Here is a 23,857-nt window from a genome sequence, read left to right as displayed (position 1 = left end):
ACTACATCTAATTTAACAATGGAAAATTACATCTTGATAATGCTGAAGTCTGAACCAGTTACTGAAGCAGTACATATTTATAAATAAATGTGTTTACCTTTGAAATTCTAGCTCAGCATTCTTCAACCTGCTGCCTTCCAGATGTTGTAAGTTTCAACTCCCCTGAATCTGACCGTGCTAGGTGGGGATTATGGGGAGTTAAAAATCCAACACATCTGGAGGCAGGTGCTTAGGGAAGTTTACTCTACCCAAATCATAATTAAAAGTTTATAATGACTTCACGTGAATTAATTCTAGGAGACATCCCGTTAAACCTGCTATCTTCCAACTGGTCACTGTGCAATGCTAATCTAATTCTCACGTTCTCAGAATTTGGTTACTGTAGTTGTAGGAAGAGATGGAATTCTTCGTCTACTCTAGATAGAGAATTCCAGAAGTATGGTGACTACAATTCCCAGAATCCCCAGCAAACCTGATATTTTGCTGTGTAGGCTATGACTGTAGGAGCTGCAGCTCTGAAACATCTGGAAATTGCCAGATATTTGGAAATGTATGCATTTCCAAACATTTAGACCTCTCTGCCCATTAGTTTTCTGACAAGAGGGCCTGACAAAGAAGATAAAGTGGATCCGCTTGTTTATTGTGACCTGTAATTCCATCTATGTTTTTAACTTTTTAACCTTTAATATTTTTAACAAATCCATACCTCACTGATGTCTCGGACGATACGTTTCTGAGAGATTTTAACATGCTTTCTTTCAAACTCGTCCTCCAGAATGGGATCTCCTCTTTTAATCTGGGTTGACACCATAAACAAACAGACAAACAAAGTTAACCACAAGCAGTGTGTTTAGTGGGGTTATTTTTCCAAGAAGTACAAGCAGAGCTCCTTAGTAAAACGTTGCATGCCAAATGTATATATCTGATCCACATGATTGCTATTACCATCCACACAACAAACCACTGTTGATGTAGAGCAGGGATAGACATGCAACCTGCCAGCTGTTTTAGACTACAACTCCAGCACTTCCTTGCTATTATCTTATTGGTTGGAACTAGAAGATATTGAAGTCTAAAACATCTGGACAGCCCAAGGCTCTTTACTCCAATGATAGGGTAGGGCTTTTTTGCAGACTGAAAGCTCCAAATGCTGTAGCATCACTGCTTTTCTCCGTAAGTGAAAATTTAATTGCAATGTCATATTTCCAGGGATCTAATGGGATTTATATATGACTCTCTTCCTCCTTACCCTATTTCAAAGTGGTTTCTTCTCAGGACTATTTGATTTGGTATTTGTTTGAATACCCATAAGCATACTACACACTCAAAAGAATGAACCAGTTGGTCCTGGACCTAACGAACACTATATTCTCTACTGAGGTGATAATCAACAAGGAGAAGCTACATACTTTGAGCGTATCACCTTTTTGGGGAAGGTGGTTGAGAAAGTGGTGGCACTGCAGCTCCAGAGGGTTCCGGATGAAGTGGATTATCTAGACCCCCTTTCAGTCAGGTTTCAGGCCTGGATATGGGACGGAAACGGCATTGGTCACACTTATGGATGATCTCTGGTGGGATGGAGGCAGTGCATCCATCCTTGCTCTTCTTGACCTCTCAGCGGCTTTTGATACCATCGACTGTGGTATCCTTTTGAGATGGCTCAGGGAGTTGGAGGTGGGTGGCGTGGTTCTATGCTTGTTCACCTCCTTCCTCCAGGGCCGATCCCAATCGGTGGTGATAGGGGATGAGAGATCCAACCCTCGACCCCTCCATTGCGGGGTGCCGCAGGGTTCAGTTCTCTCTCCTCTCCTATTTAATATCTACATGAAACCGCTGGGTGAGATCATCCATCACCATGGGATGAGGTATCATCAGTATCCTGATGATACTCAATTGTATATCTCCATCCCGGGTGAAGTAAGTGATGCTGTGACTGCCCTCTCCAGGTGCCTGGAGGCTGTGGGGGCCTGGATGGGGAACAACAGGCTTCAGCTGAACCCTGGTAAGACGGAGTGGCTGTGGATTAATGGCCTTTCTGTATCTGGGACTTCGTCATCTTTGGTTCTGGATGGGGTTGCACTGCCCCAGACAGATCCGGTGCGTACCTTGGGGGTCCTCTTGGACTCACAGCTCCTGCTCAAAGAGCAGGTGGCAGCTGTGGCCAGAAGGGCCTTTGTGCAGTTTTGTGTTATGCACCAGTTATGCCCCTTCCTGGACCGGAAGGCCCTTCGAATGGTCACTCATGCCCTTGTTATCTCCCAGATTGACTACTGCAATGCGCTGTACATGGGGCTACTGTTGAAGAGTATCTGGAAGCTTCAGCTGGGCTATTTGTGGTGCCCCTAGGAGGGCGCATATAACACTGTTGCTTCGCGAGCTGCACTGGGTACCAGTTTGCTTCCAGGTCCAATTCAAGGTGTTGGTTATCACCTTTAAAGTCCTACATGGCATGGGACCAGGTTACCTGAGGGACTGCCTCTTACCCATTACATCTGCCCGCCTCACCTGATCCTGCAGAGAGGGCATGCTGAGGACCCCGTTGGTAAGAGAATTCCATCTGGTGGGGTCCAGGAAGCGGGCCTTCTCTGCAGTAGCGCCCGCCCTTTGGAACATCTTGCCTCTGGAGGCGAGACTAGCCCCATCACTCCTGGCTTTTCGGAGAAACGTGAAGACCTGGCTCTGTCACCTGGCCTGGGGCGGGGAAGGGAAGAGTCATACTTGGGGTTGGCTAGGGCCTTGAAGTACCCCTCCCACATGAAGACGGAATAAAACTCAGCCATCTGGATTTTATTTCTATTTCTATTATTAATGATATACAATTTTATAAGGGATTTTATATATTTATTGTTTTATTGAGTATTTTGTTGTAAACCGCCCAGAGTCCCTCTAGTGAGAGGAGATGGGTGGTGACAAATTTGATAAATAAATAAATATGATGAAGCAGACGATGAACTACAAAAAAATGACTGTTCTTGAGAAGACTGAAGGAAGGAGAACAAGAGTTAAAGTGGATAGATGGAATCAACTTCACTGGAATGTCCTTGACACAGCTACGGATTATTTCCAAGGACAGACTGAGATGGTGGACATTCATCCATAAATTGCTAAGGGTAAGGCTCAACTCAATGGTATCTACTTATCTAACAGAGGTATTGACAAATGAAGGGACTTTAATTAGAATAACTAAAAGAAAGAAGTGATTGCAGATTATATATGAATTCTTCAGATCATTTTATACAGCTGAAAGCAATCTTGGGTCTAAATTCTTCAACCTATTCAGAATAAAATCCAGCTATGTTTGGTGACACCCCCACCCCCCGCCTGCCAATTTGTTGTACTGTGGTGGCTTGCGTATTGTTATGATGCTGGAAGCTATGCCACCAGTAGTTCTACTACTGAAAGGGTCACCCATGGTGGACAGGTTTCAGCAGAGCTTCCAGACAAAGAACAGACTAGGGAGCAAGGCCTGGCAATCTACTCCTGAAAACGTGCCAACGAAAACTCTATGGATTACAACAGAACATTTGTGATATAGTGGTGGAAGGTTGGAATGTTTGTGATATAGTGTTCAGGTTGGAAGGCACTCAATATGCTACTGGGGAAGAGCTGCCTTCTCAAAGTAGAGCAGACCTTAATGACGTGTATGGAGTAAAGCCTCGGGGACCTTCATTTGCTGATGTAGCACGACTCAAAATGAGAAATAACAGCTACAAACATCCACTGATAATTCGGACATGGAATGTACGAATCAAGGAAAATTGGAAGTTGTCACGAATGAAATGGAACACCTAAATATTGACATCTTAGGCATTAGTGAGCTGATATGGACTGGCATTGGTCACTCTGATTCTGACAATCATATGGTAGACTATGCTGGGAATGAAAAATTGAAGAGGAACGGCATGGCATTCAACGTTAAGAAGAATTATTTCAAGATCAATTATAAAGTGCAACGCCACCAGTGATAGACTAATATCTATACGCTAACAAGGAAGACCAGTTAATACTATTATTATTCAAATTTACACACCCACCATGAATGCTGAAGATGAAGAAAGTGAAAACTTTTACAAAATGCTGCAATCTGAAATTGATCAAACATGCAATCAAGATGTATGTTAATTACTGGTGACTGGAATGCAAAAGTTGGAAATAAAGAAGGATCAGTAGTTGGAAAATATGGCCTTGGTGACAGAACAACACTGGAGATCGCAGGACAGAATTCTTTAAGACCAATGATTTATTTGCAACACTTTTTTCCAACAACACAGTCAACGACTATATACATGGACCTCGCCAGATGGATTACACAAAAATCAAATTGATTATGTTTGTGGAAGGAGATGATGGAGAAGCTCAATACTATCAGTTAAGACAAAGCCAGGAGCTGACTGCAGGACAGATCAACAATTGCTCATGTGCAAGTTCAAGCTGAAGCTGAAGAAAATTAAAGCAAGTCCAAGAGTGCCAAAGTATGATCTAGAAAGTATGATCTAGATCACCTCAAAAATAGATTCAGTGCACTAAACACTGATGACCGAAGACAAGAAGAGTTGTGGAAAGACATTAAGAACGTAATATGCAAAGAAAGTGAAAGATCATTAAAAAGACAGGAAAGAAAGAAAAGATCCAAATGGATGTCAGATGACACTCTGGAACTTGCTTTTAAATGCTGAGTAGCTAAAGCTAATGGAAAAAAGAATGAAGTAAGAGAGCTAAATAGAAAATTTCAAAGGGCAGCCCGAAAAGATAAGGAAAAATATTGTGATGGAATATGCAAAAACCTAGGGTTAGAAAATCGAAGAGGAAGAACATGATCAGCATTTCTAAAGCTGAAAGAGCTGAAGAGAAAATTCAAGCCCCAAGTTGCTATCCTTAAAGATTCTATGGGCAATACATTAAATGACGCGAGTAGTGTTAAGAGAAGATGGAAAGAATATACAGAATCACTGTATAAAAAAGAGCTAGTAGATGTTCAGCTATTTAAGGAGGTAGAACATGATCAAGAACCATCGGTACTGAAGGAAGAAGTTCAAGCTGCACTGAAGGCACTGGTGAAAAACAAGGCTCCAGGAATTGATGGATTGCCACTTGAGATACTTCAACAATCAGATGCAGCAGTGGAAGCACTTACTTACTCTTCTACGTCAAGACGTTTGGAAGACAACGACCTGGCCAACTGACTAGAAGAGATCCGTATTCATACTCATTCCAAAGAAAGGAGACCAAACAGAATGTGGAAATTATCAAACAATTTCATTAATTTCACATGCTAGCAAAATTTTGCTGAAAATAATTCAACAATGTTTGCAGCTTTACATCGACAGAGAACTACCAGAAGTCCAAGCTGGATTTAGAAGGGGATGCGGTACGAGAGTTATCATTGCTGATGTCAGATGGATCTTGGCTGAATGTAAAGAATACCGGAAAGATGTTTACCTCTGTTTTATTGATTACGCAAAGCCATTTGACCGTGTGGACCATAACAAGTTATGGTTAGTATTACGAAGAATGGGAATTCCAGAGCACTTAATTGTACTCATGCGGAACCTGTACACGGATCAAGAGGCAGTCGTTAGAACAGAAAACGGTGATACCGAGCGGTTCAAAATTGGAAAAGGTGTGCGGCAAGGTTGTATACTTTCACCCTACTTATTCAACGTGTACACTGAACAAATAATTCAAGAAGCAGGAATGTACGAAGAACGGGGTATCAGAATTGGTGGAAGACTCATTAACAACTTGGGATATGCAGATGATACAACTTTACTTGCTGGAAGTGAAGACGACTTGAAGCACTTGCTGATGAAGATCAAAGATTGTAGTCAGCAATACGGACTACACCTGAATGTGAAGAAGACAAAGATTCTCACCGATGGACCAATAAACAATGTCACAATAAATGGAGAAGAAATTGAAGTCGTTAACAATTTCAGTCTACTCGGATCAATAATCAATGCCAAGGTAGTAACCAAGAAATCAAATGACGTATCGCACTGGGAAAATCTGCCATTAAAGACCTATCTAAAGTTTTCAGAAATAAAGATGTCAGTTTAAAAACAAAGGTGCATCTGACTCACGCCATGGTCTTCTCAATTGCCACATATGCCTGTAAAAGTTGGACATAGAAAAAAAGAAGATAGAAGAATTGATGCATTCAAATTGTGGTGTTGGCGAAGATTACTGAAAATACCATGGACTGCCAGAAGAACAAAAAAATCAGTTTTAGAAGAAATACAACCAAAATGTTCCCTAGAGGTGAAGATAATCAGGCTTAGACTCTCATACTTTGCGCACATCGTCAGGAAAGACCGATCACTTGAAAAGGACATCGTGTTTGGTAAAGTCGAGGGCCAGTGGAAAAGAGGAAGACCTTCAGTGTGATGGATACGATTACCGCAACAATGGATGCAAACATTGGAACAGTCAGTCATATGGCACAAGACCAAACAGCATTTTGTTCTGTTATACATACAGTCGCCATGTGTCCTAACAGCCAGGAACCATGCTGAGACAAGGAATAGGTCTCTAGTGTTTTATTACTGCTACATAAACAGAAAATCCTAACAAACTGAAGAAGCGTGGGAAAAACCCAGACATATAAACCCCAAAGGCTAAGGCGGGCCCGATCTGTGTCTCTTTGAATGGCTACCTAATTCCTCAGCACTACGCATGCGCTTTACAGCCTGGATGGGAGCCCCCTGCTCGCCATCCTTACTCATGACACCATGAGTCATAAATGACTCAATGGCAACTAACAACAACAACATGTTCAATGAGATTCATTTGAGAACCATGAGTACAGGCCTGTGGGGATAATCATCAAAGCATGCAGCAAGCTACATTTGAAGGGGAAAAGGTGATCTGGAACCTGCATGGAAACTCAAAGAACAAGACTGATCATGTGCCATCAAGTTGGTGTTGGCTCTTAGTGAAGCAGCACCTTTTCCTGAACTTATACCATGATACCCACATGAACCCAAGCAGACATATTTTCCACTTTCAATCTGGATTGCTGCACAGTCCTAATAATCATTTAAAGGTGCATGGGGTGGGATTATCATTATAATACCATCTATCTAGCTCCACATACTTGCTGTTCATTAAAACATATCCCTTTGAAGGATAACTGAATTGGAGTAGATAGATATCTTTTGAAAAAATAAATTGAGAGAGAGATGAATAGTTGTGGGAGAAGATGGGCCTCAAAATGATTATAATAAAGGACAGAAATGAAAACAAAGGGCTGGGACAGGGCAGATCTCCAGTTTTACAGATGAGCTAATGCTCATCTAAGCACAATCTGATATATACAAAATGAAGTACACCAAAGGAAACAAAGCAGTAGTGCCATCACTGGATCCAACGCACAAGAGAGTATGTCTAGATATTCCCAAAGGGACTGTCCAACAGACAATCTCCATTTCTCTTCTGCTGTTCCTCTTTTCTTTTGACACTGTATGTGAACTCTGAAGTTAGGAAAATAAACTTTTTTAAAAATAAAAATAATGTATACAAATACAAAATATTATGGCAGCAAGGATGATCCCTGTTTTGTTTCAAGATAAGGTCCCATCCTCTTCAGTCTAAAAAATTATTCTGTCCTGCTTGAGTGGGTGTCTGGTATTTCCCTGAATGTATAAAGCCAGGAGTTATTTTTATACCCTATCCTCACCTTGTAAAGTTCTTCTTCTTTCTGCCGGTCTTCAAGGATTTGCTTTTGAACACTTGGACATATTGGATCTTTACCTAAATGAACTTGCCTGAGTTTGAAATTCAGAAGAAAATAGTTTTTAACTGGAAAAAAAACCCGGTTCAGACAACGCACTCTTGATTAACAATTTTCCGCCTAGAGAAAAATAAATCTAATACAAAATTTCAACAGCTTTTGTAGATTACCTGTCCATTGACTTACTACTGTCACTTCACTACACACTTGTGAAATTAATCTATCTTGTATTGTGCTGATGCAGATGACTGACAGTGAGCAGACATGATGGATGAGAATATTCTAGAGCTGAACATTTTAGAAACCCACTTGTTTTAGTCAAAGAATTAAGCACATGCTTAAATTTCTCCTCCTGAAGTCCACATGATTTTAAAATGCTTAGTTTGGGTGACTTATGCCCCATATGATCTTCACTAATTTAGAGCTGGGGGACTTGTAATTAATAATGAGCAAGCCAGGCCATGGATCACAATGGCTAATTCATACACATATAAAATCATGGCTTGTTTTAACTCTGGTTATTAAACGTATCACAATGGCTGGATTCACAGAGCACAGTAAATCATAAATCATGGTTTGTAAGTCATAAGTTAGGTTAACATATCATACTTTGCCAGGGCTGGTTTTTACATTTCTTTATGGCTTAGAGAAATGCGTTAAATCTAGTCAATGGATTGTATCCATCGGTGGCTTTGCAACAATGCTTCTGTTCATGTTAAGACGAGACACTTGATTTTCTAGGATTCCCCCTTACTACTTCTGCTTTCTATGCCATATCCCACACCATTCTAAAAGACCTCTCAAGCCTTTTTATCCTCCTTGGTTGCTATACCTTCTGTTAATACAAAGCCCCCATTAGACAGATTTAAAAATATCTCTTCACATTCCTGTTACCTATAATGAAAGTACTAATCACAATCTTTAATGATGTAATAACTGTAATCAGATACAATCTGATAAATGATAATTATTTGACTTTTATTCCAAAATCTCTTTTACTAACATGGTAAGTGGCAGAATGACTTTTATTTGATTGGAAGAGTTAAGTCCACTTCCTTCCTTTTGCATAAAGTATGCCATCACTCACCACTTAAGTTGATTGATCTCCTCTTCCTGTATATCCTGTTTGACTTTTAGTTGAAAAACAGCTTCTTTTATCTGCCGTGTTTTAGTTCCTCCGTCACCTTGTCCTCCTAGGACTGCGTAACACAGAAATCAAAAGCTATTGATTAGGACATTCAAAGGGCATTGCATTATTTGCTTCAGCATAGTATTAAGCATATTTCACATTATGAAATATCTGCAAGAAGCAGAATTATTGGGAAGTTGCAAGACTTCAAAACTCTGCACTGATACCAAGAGCATCCTAAGATACTTAATTCTTAATAAAGAAGTTTTGTACTGCTTCCTATAGCATGGCATCCTGAAGTCATTTGCATATATATATATACTGTATACACACACACGTGTGTGTGTGTATATATGTGTGTGTGTGTGTGTGTGTAGTTTAAAACAATGTATTTGTAATACACACATAATAAACTAAGGAGAGAAAGAAAACAAAAGGGGGGGAGTAGGGACCAGCAAACCAAAACCCAGCTTCATAAATATACACATATGGCTGGGTTACATTAAATCAACTTAGTTACCTTCTATAGAAGCAGGAAGTTCCTCAATTTTCAAATCTCCTTACTATGGCCATTGGCCAATTTGAATGAGAAGGGGGTTGTAGTCACTTAATGTTCATTGATATATAGTTGTACATTAGGATGAGAGTAAGCAAATAAAGCCGATCAACTCTCGATAAAAACAGTAACAATACAAACTCTCAGCTTAATGCACACCTCTTCTACATACGCTGACCACAGTCTGCTTCTCTTGTATGTGGTAACTCCATTTAACAGAACTTTGATTCTTTATTAAGACGAAAAAATCCTTTACCATGAAAGAAAAATTCTGTCAGCTAAGTATCTTAAAAACAACCTATTCTTTAAAATGAACAAAAGGACAGGAATTTGCGCCAAGGGATTTCTAGACGAAAAGCAACGTAAGAGGAACAGTGCAGCAACTTCCTTAGTCCAGATGATTAGCACTGTAAGCCCTAAAACTGCCATCAAATATAGTTGCTGGCTAAGTTAAATAGGAAGTCTTGGAGTTGCAATCCAACACATCTGGAGGGCACCCATTTGAAGAAGGATGCAGTGCAAAAATAGGTCCTGTAAGTATGTGCAAGTATTCCATACATACACTTACTTAGCCTTATGAATTTGTTCGCTGCTCTTTATTCTTTCTAATCCAATGAAATGTTGGAAATGCAAAGAGGCTTAGGTCTCTATCTGTCTGCCCATCCATTAAAAATCTAAAAACTGAACACAACAGCTCCAGATTTGGTATGCTCGGAAAAGCTGGCATAAGATAGACTGAGTTTGAAAATGGGCCCTAGCCAGCTGGAGGCTGCACCCCCATGCATCCCAATGAGACAGGCACTGCCGACTGCTCCATTCCCACGCCCCTCCTGGTCATGTGACCCAGCGTGGCGCATACGCATCTCGCTTTTTGCTTTGCAGTACACACATCCACACATACAGCAAAAGGGAAAGCACACAAACACACATACATTAACTCATTACACAAATGAAAGTAAAATCACTCCAATAGCCACTGCAGTTAAAAAAACATCGAAAAGAATTCCGGAAGCCATGCTGTGCATGCTTTCCCTACCTTATTTTTCGTATATCATAATCTTATCTAGTGATTCCTACCATGTTTATCAGACCCTGCACAAACATCTAGCGTATTAGATTTTTTTGGTTTTTATTTTAATAATTTTAATTTAATTTATAATTTGAATGTTAATAATTTTAATATTCAAAATAGGAGGCAGGAGAATTAGGTATGTTTGCCACCTTGAGTCATATATAAAAAAGGGAGGATAAAAATATAATAATAATAATAATAATAATAATAATAATAATACAAAGTTGTTACCTTCTCTTAAATGTTTAATCTTCAATTTGCCTGGTTCTTGAATCAAAACTGTTGCCACAGCATAAGGATTTGACAAATCAACAGGGAACCTCAAGTTTTTATATTCAATAGCCTATGAAAATAAAATATGTCATGTCAAAATAACTGGTAGATGTTGTTTCCTTCCTTTAGAGCAACAATTTATTTTTGTCTCTACCTGTACTTTTTGTAGTGGCCTGTGCTTTTCTTCTTTCGATGGCACTGTTTTCTGTGGCAAGCATACCACTGCTTTTTCAGCAGACTTTGGTATTTTTTGCAAAACTGACTCTTGGTTCTCAAAGTCTCTTCTTCTGGAATTGGGAAAAAATGTTATCGAAAAAGCAATTTGGGGGTGGGGGGGAAACACATTAGCTTTATGATCTGTGTGATAAAATATTGGGAGGGATAAGTCTAGGCATCTCCTTGCTCCAGAAATGTAAAGCTCCAGCAAAGAGAGGACCCCTTGGGAAAATGACATGTCAGTAGCACACTTAGAACCCACATCCAATTATGCAACACAAAGAGGGAGGAAAACATCTCCATTTTCACCATATAGGTAGTCCTCACTTAATGACCATTTGTTTAGTGATGGTTCAGACTTACAACAGTGCTAAAAAAACTGACTTACAACCAGTGCTCACACTTAAGACTGCTGCAGCATCCCCAAGGTCATGTGATCACGATTTGGTTCACATTTGACCATTGCAGCATCCTATGGTCATGTGATTGCCATTTTTGACCTTCCCAGCTGGCTTCTGGCAAGCAAAATCAATGGAGAACTGCATGATTTGCTTAACGACCATGTGGTTTGCTTAATGACCATGGTGATTTGCTTAATGACTACTGCAAAAAAGGTTGTAAATTGGGTCAGATTCGCTTAATGACCACTTCACTTAGCAACCAAAATTCTGGTCCCAATTGTGGTTGTAAAACAAGGACTATCTGTATGCATAAAGCTGGTTCCTGCTATTCTTTGGAAAGAGAATGAAAGGAATGTGCCAGAATGGACATCAGTACTGCTCAAAAGGGGTTACTAAAAATGTTTTAACACTCCAAACAAGATGATTATATGAACCCAGATTAAATTAATTTACATCCTCCCTGAAATCAACAGGACTCCATTTAGGGCTGATCCACATGACCAGCCTACCCCAGCATGAGTATAGGCCACTGATCATTTCCCAAAGGTAGGAAAATCTGACACCGTCCTCTACCCATACCAAATCCCCTGGGCAACCTCCATCTGTCTTTCTTTGCTACACCTCAAAAACAGTGTGTTCACATTGTGCTGGCTCAGGCAGTACTATCTGGTTTGCCTGCTGAGCTTCATTATATTGTGGGCAACCACTTCCATTCCAGCCATCACTGAGGCCAAAGCTGGTTTAGTCACTGGAGGCAAGCACTTATGGATTGCGGTGCAAAAAAAGCCCTTTATCGGGATTGATATTTTATACCAATTTCAATGGGAGATAAAGGCACTTAACATTTTTAGGAACCAACATGATATGTTTTCAGGAACTTGACTCACTCAGTTTTTACTTGCACCATGATATAGTTCTTTAAATAGGAAACCCTCAGTAGGAAATATTATTTTATAAAGATCTCTGTAAAGCTTAATTCAAAAGATATTCAAAACATTATGAGCTTCACATACTTAAAATTTAGGTGGGGGGTAGATGTTCCTGTGAATGTACACATGTAAGGTTTTGAGTTAAACTGTGAAATCCACAACTGGATTTTTATTTGGGCTGTCCCATATTCAAGAGGTGCAAATGTAACTATCACTTCTGCTTTTCCATTGGCTGGAATTATTCCTGTAATGAACAAATAAAATGCAGTTAATGCATTTACTCTAAAATTGTGCCATCACTTTCCTATTTAAATATATATACTCTATGCATATATTTGTATGCTGTTCCAGATGCTGCAAGAGAGAAAAGATTTTGATTACTGATTGGAAAACCAATCATTGCTAGACAAAGCAGTCCTCAACTACTTGGATCGGTATCTAAAGAGGATTAGAATGTGCCTTTGTTCTTGCTGGCACAAGGTACCAAAAGAACATTTTGGAATTAAGATAGTTTGGAACCAAAGAACTTTTGAATTCAAAAGCCTCTATGTCCCTGAAAGGACTTGCATCAAGTTTCACAAGAATCAATTTAGAGCGAGTATAATAAATCATTCTGCTATTTTGAATAGGTGGTAGGGTCAATTCCCCAAAAGTAAGATACACTGCACTGAAAAGCCCAATACTAAGTTTATTTTATTTTATTTATTGTTCAAATTTCTATCACCGCCCATCTCCCCCCAAAAGTTTGCCTTTGTGAATTGATGGGCTTTGAAAGTTGTGGGTATTCTGCCACGCTGCTTCCCCTAGAATTTCAGTTCGGATTGCTCTCTAAGTAGTTAGTGACATGGCTTTCCCTAGTTCATCCTTTTTCAATCCTTTTCCATTTTTTTTCCTTATTGTTTATTCCAATGTCTGGACACAATGATGCAGAGAATTTAAAAACAACATAAAGTGTTTTGATTATGAAAGGTCAGTTTTGGTTAGCTTTACAAAGAGAAGGTCTGCGAACTAAGCCTGCCCTATTGAGGATGCCAGCCTCAGGCAGGTTAAGGCAGGTTAAGCTTTGAGAAGACCAACTATATTTGGAAGACTTACGCTTGAGCAAATGTATCGGTTATCAGGATGCAGTAGGAAGAAGGTCGGCTCAGCCTTCCATCCTTCCGAGGTTGGTAAAATGAGGACCAGCTTGCTGGGGAAGGTGGCGACTGGGGAAGGCAATGGCAAACCACCCCGCTCCATAGTCTGCCAAGAAAACGCCACGGAAGTGGCATCTCCCCAAAGGGTCATGACTCAGTGCTTGCACAGGGGACCTTTCACCATATACATTGTCAGCTGATTTGCTTCGGGGATATAAATTTACTAACCAATATGGATAGGTTCACATAACTCACTAAGTCAAAATCAAACAACACGCAGGATGGCTTAATGTGATGCATGAAACTATCCTGTGAGATAGTAATATAAATCCAACTATTTAGGTGGCTATGTAACATTTGAAACATTTCCTCTCAGAACTCACCTGACATGGGATGTACAGTAAAGGCTTTGTGGGGATGAAGGTACTCCACCTGAAACTCGAAATCTATGGGACAGCTACACTGCAGAGGGATCACATATGGCTTGCTGAAAGAGGAGAACAGGACTGAACAGCAAATAATTATATTCAGATATTTAACATATCACCCAAGCAGTAGCATGGCAGAAAAGGTGCTGATATGATGGCATGACATCAGCAGCTTGTAAACAGGAGAGCAATTTTCAAAATTATGCCACATCTTAAAATTAAAATGTATTCTAATTTAAATGATTTGCACCCAAAATTTATTTCAAATGATTTCATACAATTACCGGAGAACAAACTACATGAATATGCAGCCCTGGTCAGACAACTATATTAGATAAGTCATGAAGTCATATTTTAAGAATGTTGGCAGCCTTGCATTAATAATTGAAAACACATACACTGTACATCTATCTCTGCATGTGTGTAATTTTAGTAAGTTTTAAGCTCTTTCATTATGAAAGTTCATATGATAAAAACAGAAATAAAAGAAAAAGCAGCTTCATGTTTTCATGAGTAAAAAATAGGCCTCAGCTGATTTTAATTCAGATATTCTTCCTTCTTAAAAATTAACAATTAAGACTTCACTGCTATAATTATCTGGGAACAAATCCTGCTGAACTCAATGAGGCTTACTTCTTTAATAGATTTGCAACATTAGACCACTTTAAATTAAAAACATGCAACCTCACAGATGTTGCTATATTTGGCAAAGTCTATCAAGCTGCACTTTTTTAATTCAGCAAATTTAATCCAGTAAACTAATCTGGGAAAAACACTAAGGCTGTAGTTGGAAGGTTACAGTTCTTCACCCCCATTAATGGGATCCTTCAGGTGGAAGGACATTAACAATAAAAACAAACTCTGCTCACAGAAATAACTTGCCAGACAATTGCTTCTCTACATCAGGGAACATTCAGAAACTAGATTTCTTTACCGAAACAGGTATAACTGAGGAAAACTGAACCTATAACTTGACTCTTACTTGTAATATATACTGCTTATACCATATTTATACTACTGATACAAATTAAATGCTTGTTTAAAAGTTACTGTGATTGTGCGTATGAGTTCATTTCATGCTTAGGACAGCAGCCTCAATCACTAAAGTAGCTTTACTCCAAACCTCAGCATGCAATATAGGGGTGATGCACTGAATCCATTTTGCATAACTCTCTAGGCCTTCATGACATCAGGGAGTGGGGCTTCAGGGGACGGAATTCCTTTATAAAAGCTTATCCTATTATAGTTAGTTTCAATTTGGACCTCCATCACTCCCTTCCTGAGTATCTATATTTTTTTTCCCAAGTTGTACTTTTCTGTGTAGACAGCAATTCCTGCTTCACTGACTTTATTGTTTAGAAAAAAAATGTGAATATTCTCCACTTAAATATATTTCATTCCAAGAACTCCAGTATAAATAAACTGTCTCACTAGAATCCTGTCTAGCCGATTACAATGGAATGTAGTTTACATACAGTTTACATACAGTACTTCCTTAAAATATTTCTTTCTTTCTTTCTTGTTTGCATGAATAATAAAAATAGTGTCTTTCTTTGATGGGTGTTTAAGATGTCCAATTTGGGAAGCAATTCTGCCCTTCGCAAATAAAGGAAGCCATGGATGGATAGAATGATAGGGGCCAAGGAATAAAGCCAGAGGGTCAGGAAAAGAAGGGCAGCATTTGTGAAAAAGAAAAAAGAGCTAAGATTTAAAAGCAAAGAACAAGACAATATTTTAAGGAAGAGTAACAACCTAATCCTACATAGATGTACTCAGAAATAATTCTCAGTTTTTTTAACCAGTATATTAGATGGAGAATTCAAACATTCTTAAAGTTCAATATACAACAGAACTTGAGAAAGTAAAGCAAGAGTAAGTCAACCCAATCATCCTGATGGTAGTTAATGCAAGCTCTAAGAAACTGCTCTAAGGTAGCATTCTCAGTTGAACCATCCGTTTGAGGATGCGAAGCAGTGGGCAGAGCTTGCTTGGTGCCAATCAACTTCAAAAATGATTTCCAAAATTGAGAAGTGAACTGTGTACCCCAATCCGAAATTAAGCGGAAGGGCTGCTATAAATTTCAGACCCATGGCCCTCCTCCAAGAAGAGATATCTGAAATCTACAGCACAGAGCACGCAAAAGTCTCTTTATATAACTTTTTTCCAACTATGTATACATCTGCTTCTACAATAGGAAGAAAGTTCAATGCATGGCATCATGAACTGCAGGTAAGCCGGCTCCCTTCACCATGAGGCATATGGCTATTTTTGAGTATAAAACTTTTACTACTAACAGCAGGAATCCCAAGGATCATCTTTCTGGGAACAGAGTCATTCATTCCCACCAGTTGAGGTGTTAAGACAGGAATGCTTTACCCAGAAAAAAGGTGAAACAAACCCTTTTTTCTTTTCAAGAGACAGTAAGATCAGGGGAAAATAAAACAGAAAGGAAAGCACCCCCCTCCAACCACATTCTGTTAACAGATTTAAGACTCCAGAAAACAAAAACCTATCTAGATTTTTAATCTAGGTTTTTTTTTTACCTCCTACTTTCATTTTCTCTCCCCATGGTCTTCACACATGTTCTCAGAGTCATCAGTGAACACAACCAGGGTGTAAAAGCTGCCAATAATTTTACAAAGTAATTCCAGAATTACATTTCACAGTGCCTGGTCACCAAATGAAACATATATAAATATGGTTATAGTAAAAGCAGCTTCAATTGTATTTCCTGATTGAGTTAATGTTATATGCAGATGAGGCATTCTGTTCTTTCCCTGTCCACCAGCCAATGTATAATGTTGCTAATTCTTCTATCATGCATGAAAAACAGATGAAAGAAAAGTTATTGCTTTAATAACTACTTGCCATTGTCCCAAAGGAACATCAGACAGATTAATGTAGGATGGAAATTCTACAGCATTCATCACAGGATAGGCATGTAGAGGGATCAGCAAAGTTTCATCTCCCTGAGAAGAAAAGAAGAAGAGAAGGAGACAGACCGTCACAGGAGAACTTGGATCTATGGGGAAACTAGATCTGGTCTCTTACACAGTTAAGGCTGCTGTGCCCATGTGGCTTAAATAGTGATGGGGTCACTTTAATTCCCACCTAATAAAAACATGCAGCACAGTAAAGTCTAATCCTATATATTTTCCTAGATTTAAGACCTGGGAGGGCTAAACCTATCACCATTCCTGTTCTGGAAGTTTTGCTCTGGAAAACAATGAGCCATCCCAAAATGACTAGATTAGCATGATCTGGGAGAAAAATCCCTGAATTTTTCCACTTGCACACACACACACACACACACACACATATCATGCTATTTCTTTTAGGGTAAGAAATATTACGTTGAGTGCAAAAAAGGAGTAAGAAACAGTATGCCAAAGTAATTGAAGACATAAGTTTAAAAAAGAAAAAGAAACAAAGTTAAGTCTAGTTACAATTCACTGTACATCAGTATACTGCATAGATCTCCTAGTTGGTGGGATGCAATAGTATGTTGGCTTGCAAGGCAATCTCTAGATTAGAGATCCTAGCTTGGTTAGAGTAGAGAAGCATACTTGGAATACAACTGGGCTTTGGTTAAACTTGTAGCAAATTGGCCAAAATGTGCCAAGAGTGATTGGGACTGTCCTTACCATTAGTATGGAATGTTGCATGTGGCACAAAAGAAATTAAGGCTGATAACCTAGTTTACCCATTCTATTTCATGAAAAAAGCGTTCATGAATGTTTTTAAATAAGCACGAGAGTCCAGCCAGTTCCTAGGACAACAGTAAGAAAAAAACTGGAAACGTGTCACCTATTTTATTTTAAAGTATATACTCTTTTGAGCTTCTATTTTTTTTCCCAACTGCGTGTGTTATCTCTTGATTGGCCTCAGAGCAAAATAACTTGAAGAAAAGGGATGACTAAAACAAGATAACTACTAAAGAACAATAAGCAATCTAAGCATAGTAAAAATACTCATTGTATGTGTAGATATCATGAACAGCCAACACCAGATTCATTCACATTTGCAGGGAGAGGGAGAGTCCCTACCTAGACCTATTGCCTTTTCTTACCTGAGAATGGATTCGGATGCAGTCATAATAGTATTGCCATTCATCAGGACAGAAATCAACCATTACTGTAAAGGACAAGCCAGGGACAAGTCGCTGCTATAAAACAGAGCAGAATAATTTCCTAAGAATGGCTCGAACCATTTGTTTAGCAATTTGATGAAGCTCAAAATGGAAGAGACAAATTAAATGTGAGCATGCTCAAGGTTACTGAACTACACTTACAATTTTGTTATATTGGATCTGGAAGTATTTTGTCTCAGGTGGAATAATATGGAAGTTTATAACTTCTCCAGAAATGTTTATGAGTTTCTGTAGGATAAAACAAATAATTAAAAGAAACGAAAAAGAAGTTCCTGTCAGTATTTTAGGCATGATTACAGACAGAAAGTGATGTAGATAAGTGTAAAAAAAATAATGGTTAACACATAAGATGACTTGAGGTTATGAGAAGAACAGAATACAGTTGAAGGTTTGCTAACTGGCACTACTCAATTCAGTTGGGTAATGCCCCTGCTGAGGAGCTGCATCAGTTGATAGCGGCTTCTGGGCCCAATTCAAGGTGCTGAATGTAAAACCCTATACAGGTAGTCCTCACTTAACAACCACAATTGGGACTGGAATTTCAGTTGCTAAGCAAAGTGGTCATTAAGCGAATCCAACCCAATTTTACAACCTTTTTTGCGGCAGTCATTAAGTGAATCACCGTGGGTGTTAAGCAAACCACATGGTTGTTAAGCTAATCACGTGGTTCCCAAGTGATTTTGCTTGCCAGAAGCCAGCCAGGAAGATTGAATTGGCAGTCACATGAGCACGGGATGCTGCAGTGGTCATACATGCGAACTGATTGCCAAGCACCCAAATCGTGATCATGTGACCGTGGGGATGCTGTGATGGTCACGTGAGGACCAGTCATAAGTCAGTTTTTTCAACACCCTTGTAAGTCCAAACCATCACTAAATGAATGGTTGTTAAGGGAGGACTACCTGTATAGCTTAGAACCTCATTTTCTTCAGGACCATCTTCTTCCTGTAGAATCTGTCTGCCCTACACTGTCTGGCAGAGAGACAATACAAATGGTGGGATGCTGGGACTTGGAGAATCGCATTCCCAGGAGCAGCTCCTTCCCTCTAAAATCACAAGCTCCCAAAGGTCAGATGTCCCACTGCCCTTATGGTCTTCAGAAAAAGGGTTAAGGCAGTTGTGTTTCAGAGGGCATTTGAGTAGGCACATCTCCCAAGGGTAGCAATAATGTTTATGAATAGTTTTTAATCTATTGTTTTTAAAATTGTGTTTTATGTTATTATTTTTATATGCCGTAAGCTGCTTTGAGTCATAAGAAGACAGCATACTAATGTGGGCAAATAATAAATGAGTAAATAAATGCATGAACTCATTTCAGCAAATTAGATCTCAACTCGTTCATTACCTACCAGCACTTGTTGCTGATGTTTTTCTATCTCAAACCCTCCATAATGCATTATGGCAGGTTTAGCCTGTATAACATTGTTTCTTAACAGCTTTGCATAAATTTCTGAAATAAAAAGAAACAAATGCAATAATTAGCACAGCCAGATGACAGCTCCAGGAGTTCACTGTGGCTAATTTATTCTATTTGTTCTAATATTAGGTGGACTGACATAATCTAACTCAGGATCTTCCCTGCATGAAAAACAATCCAGAGAGCCTACCCAACAACAATTTACCCATTCCTCAGGCTGACATTCTTTTTCTTTTCCTGGCCAATACTAGGCCTCATCCTAATGTAGTATTATCTGTGGAATTCAACTGCAGATCAATTATATTCTCTGTTCATTCAATATGAATGTCCTGACCAGTGTTTCTCAACCGTAGCAACTTTAAGATGTATGGACTTTAACTCCCAGAATTGGCTGGCTGGAGAATTCTGGGAGTTGAAGTCCACAGATCTTCAAGCTGCCAAAGCTGAGAAACACTGACCTATCAGAAAGGATTATTTTATTTTGAAATGGTTTTAGCTGCCAAGATCATCCCTGTAAACAGATGTGATAAACAATCAAATTCATCAAGATTAAGGTAACCAGCAATTCTTTTTTTCCTGAGAATAGTCAACTAATCACTTACTCGATTCCAGGAGGTGGTTGGGAACATCAGTTTTTTTCTTAGGCTCCTCCACCAAGCTGTCCAAAAGAAGGGATGGAGGCTTTCTAAAAGGTCCTTTGGTGCTGCTGAAGTCAGCCCGTATATTAGTCACAATTTCCATCCTCTTCTTAGAATTTATGGCTTCAAGGATATCAAAAAGGTCATTCCTTGTTACCTGATATAAAACATGTAACAAAATCTATGGAAATTCTACATGCACCAATAAATTTGTTTTAACTGATGATGTGGTATACAGATTAGTAAGATTTTCCGAAGAAATTAAAAAATGATTGCTGCCCACAGCTTGAAACAGTTTTTTCTCTGAGGTTTGTCTATCTCTGTGTGTTGTGTCTATGTAACAACGGGGACAGGGTCACAAGTGTATGCTCTTCTGAAGGTGGTGAGCTTGATTTCTTTGAAACAGTCGTGCTTTGTGGGACTGAATGGGACTAAGAATGTGATTCAATATTTGGGGATCAGATTCCACTTCTGAAATCTTTGTATTCAGCTGTTGTTGTTTTTTGTCTACCAATTCATATGAGATATTTTATGTCTAGTCATGTCTAATGCATCACATATATTGTAAATGGTAAGATCTCCATAGAGACCATTCTGACATACTCTCAGAATTCTAAATGTGCCCACTGGCCTAAAAAAGACTGGGGACTCCTGATTGTTCTTTTTCAAAAGGTATTCATCTGGATACAGGGCAGATGTTCAGTTTGTATTGTTTTAAACCAGGAAAGATCTCCAACCTTTTTTTTTTATCCCTCAAAATCCCTTCATACTGAAAAAAGGGGCAGTGCTGTTTATGGTTGGAAAACTTGAAAACTATCATAAATCAGTCAAGAGAAAAGCTTTAAAACCTTGGGAAAAGCCCAGAAAGTTCTAGCTGTACCCTTATGTGTGAGGCAGCCTTGTCACTTTCCTTGTCACTTCAAGCACCACTGCATTCTCTCTCTCACACACACCCCAATTGTGCCCCCCCCCATGGTGGCTCACCCCATTTAAGCATCAGAAACACACAAAGATCTACACAGTGAAGTTCATCAGAAAGGGCTAGAAGAGAATGACTTAAATGTTCTACAAGTTAGGCTCTGACTGGTTTACCACCTGCACCACTGTCTGAAGATGTTAGATCTGTATTACCAGGTGGGAAGCTGAAAGAGGGCAACAGCACCACACTGTTTTGTTTTCAAACCCACAGTTCAGGATCTGAAAGAAAGTACACAGCAAAAAAGCGGCATTATAATTCATTGTTATATCCATAAGGATTGCAGTCAACTTACAGCATCACACAATTGTAGCCCACTGTTAATATGACAAGTCAGAATCAAGTCTGAGGCTGGTTGGGTTACCTAATGAATAAAATCCCCCTTTTCTCTCAAGATGTAGTAAAAATTCATCTCCTTTCATTGTCTTCCTTGGATCAGGCCAAATGAAATGCTCAGCTGCATAAAGAAGCCCCCTGCTCCATTAACCTGCATGCAGACTGGTTTCATTCCTGAATGTTTTAAAATAATAATATTTGAAAGAGATGTGCAATGAGAATCAAATTAGAACTGGGACCCAGTCTTGGTTGCTAATTATTTTTTCAATCTTCTCAGCCATACAGACAATGAAAAGGACACACTACAATACTATAGTGTTAGCTCTTGTTATTAGAAACCTCAGTATCCAAACAACTGCAATTGCTAGACCCATCTGTATTAGGGTACTTCAAAAAGTAAACATACTTACGCAGACAACAATGCATCTTTTTGCCACAGAAAGGGATCATGCTTCAATTATACTTTATGTTTTTGGAACACCTTTAATCAAATTGCACATCTATTTTCCTCAAACATAGACTGCTCCAAAACAAAACTTTCAAGGTCCACCAGCTGTTTTTTTAACAGCTTGACAATTATTCTTCTCAGGCAACATTTTGAAGTATCTTAACTTTTCCAGTTTCTTCTTCATTTGCTAAATATTAATATGTGGCATAACAGCAGTGGCATTTATAGTTTTAAATAACTTTAGGATGAGTTGTTTACATAATGAAGATAAATGTAAAACACAGCAGAAGCTGGAAGGGATTTATTTGTCCAATTGGAATGAGTTATCTAAATGTAAATCTAGCTTGAGGCTCAACAAAGAATATTACTCTATAAAATGCCAGTTCCCAAAATATGACTTTTTGACAGCTGCCACCGCCAATTCCTTCACAATGTCTAATAATAATAATAATAATAATAAAAAAATCAAGGTGTGCTTAGGTCCATACACTGTACCAAGTCAGTTTTTTAACGATGCTTTACTAGTAAATCATAATTGCCTGAGTTTACTCATCACACTAAATCATAAAACCCAGTTTACAAATGGCAATGGCTGAAATTATACATCATGACTTCAAACAACTCACATTATGATTAGTGCGATGTGTGAATCAATTTGGAGTTTTAGAAAACATCACCATTTTCCTTAGCCTTGTTCTCTCATGGTTTCAGGTTGCAGAGCTAGCTGGCAAAAGACATGAGCAAGAGATGCTGTATATTGTTGGGAAAAAGGGGTGAGTATATCTGAGGATGCTGTTTTCTTATTGCTGTGTCATAGCTTCCACATCTCTCTTCCAAGAAAATGTAATACTGACTTGCCTCAGCAGGTAGCATCATCTAGTTGACAGGGTTCAAAAGCTCAACAAGACTGGGCAACAAAGTGACACAGAAAGGTTACTCCTTCTTGCCATCTAGAGATTGTCTGGATTTTGCAACCTAGATATGGTGGGTAGTACTTGAATGCAAGACTATTAAGGAATACCAGAACTGTAGGGTAGGCTCATCATCATCATCCTGGAAGGGGGCTATGGCAACCTACTTTCTTACAATTGGCAAGAAAACTGCAAGGACTTGTCCATAAAGACACCAGGAGTTGAGTTTGACTTGAAGACAGACCAAAACAAAAAAATTGATGAGTCATATTGGACAAAACATATATGGCCAGATTCTCTGTAACATCAGTAGCTTAGATATAGTGTGGGTGGCAAATCTGTGACCTACCCGATGGTTTTTAATTATACCTTCCCACTGTGCCATGCAGCATGACCAATGGAGAATCAATGGGACAGGACTTCCAATATACTGTATGGTCATAAAAGCAATGCCACGTATATTCATATGATGAGCAGTGTGTTATAGGGAACAACAAATTACAATAATGTATCTTAAAACACATAAGGACCCTGTATAAAAAATGGACTAATTCTGGTAAGAGCCATGTTCAAGTCCTTGGTTGGTCTGGATGTTTCTTGGGTGACCCTGAGCCATTCCCCCTCCTTCTCAGCTCACACTCCCTTGGAGATATGCTTGCAAAATACATTAAGCCAAATAGTCCAGACAATAAAAATACACATGCCATCTTTTACTATATAAATTATTGTATTGTCCTAGCTCAGACAGCTAACCATTTGGGGTTTATAAAAACTGGACCTTGTAATCAACAATAAACTTTGATTGCACTATCTTGGTTCCTACAAATCTGAAATGGTAGCCCTTCCAGCCTATGCTGGAGGAATAGCTTACTCATTTGTTTTAAAGACAACAACATGAAGAAAGAGTAGGAAACACAACAGAGGAGCATGGAGTTCTGAAGAGACCACACAGGGTGGCATTCCAGGAATTCTTCTGGAAGAGTAACAGTCAACTATTTGGGTAAATACACTAATAGAAATACATATTTGGTATAACTATACAGCATGGAGATAGTTTTATCTATGGCTTGCAGTGCAGCAATGAAAGGGCAATCCACACTGTCTGCCACGAC

The 23,857-nt window shown here is 39.0% G+C and overlaps 1 protein-coding gene across 1 annotated transcript in view; it reads right to left on the bottom strand.

Moving 5' to 3' along the window:
- The window catches only part of CFAP221 (cilia and flagella associated protein 221), a 32,935-nt gene extending 12,707 nt beyond the window's left edge, over positions 1 to 20,228 (bottom strand). The window contains exons 1-12 of the mRNA XM_063288733.1: positions 20,039 to 20,228; positions 19,369 to 19,469; positions 18,161 to 18,247; positions 17,939 to 18,034; positions 16,738 to 16,838; positions 13,825 to 13,928; positions 12,390 to 12,549; positions 10,914 to 11,046; positions 10,718 to 10,829; positions 8,817 to 8,928; positions 7,676 to 7,763; positions 707 to 796 (exon numbers count right to left, since the gene is read on the bottom strand). Of these exons, the coding sequence (XP_063144803.1) occupies positions 707 to 796; positions 7,676 to 7,763; positions 8,817 to 8,928; positions 10,718 to 10,829; positions 10,914 to 11,046; positions 12,390 to 12,549; positions 13,825 to 13,928; positions 16,738 to 16,838; positions 17,939 to 18,034; positions 18,161 to 18,247; positions 19,369 to 19,469; positions 20,039 to 20,177 (1,323 nt within the window). The 5' untranslated portion in view covers positions 20,178 to 20,228. The remainder of the gene's footprint in view (positions 1 to 706; positions 797 to 7,675; positions 7,764 to 8,816; positions 8,929 to 10,717; positions 10,830 to 10,913; positions 11,047 to 12,389; positions 12,550 to 13,824; positions 13,929 to 16,737; positions 16,839 to 17,938; positions 18,035 to 18,160; positions 18,248 to 19,368; positions 19,470 to 20,038) is intronic.
- Positions 20,229 to 23,857: the final 3,629 nt, after the last annotated feature.

The sequence above is a fragment of the Candoia aspera genome, chromosome 1 (genome assembly GCF_035149785.1).
Source record: "Candoia aspera isolate rCanAsp1 chromosome 1, rCanAsp1.hap2, whole genome shotgun sequence".
Classification (NCBI taxonomy): domain Eukaryota; kingdom Metazoa; phylum Chordata; class Lepidosauria; order Squamata; family Boidae; genus Candoia; species Candoia aspera.
The sequence above is the reverse complement of the archived record's forward strand: the minus strand, read 5'-3'. Positions and strand labels throughout refer to the sequence as shown.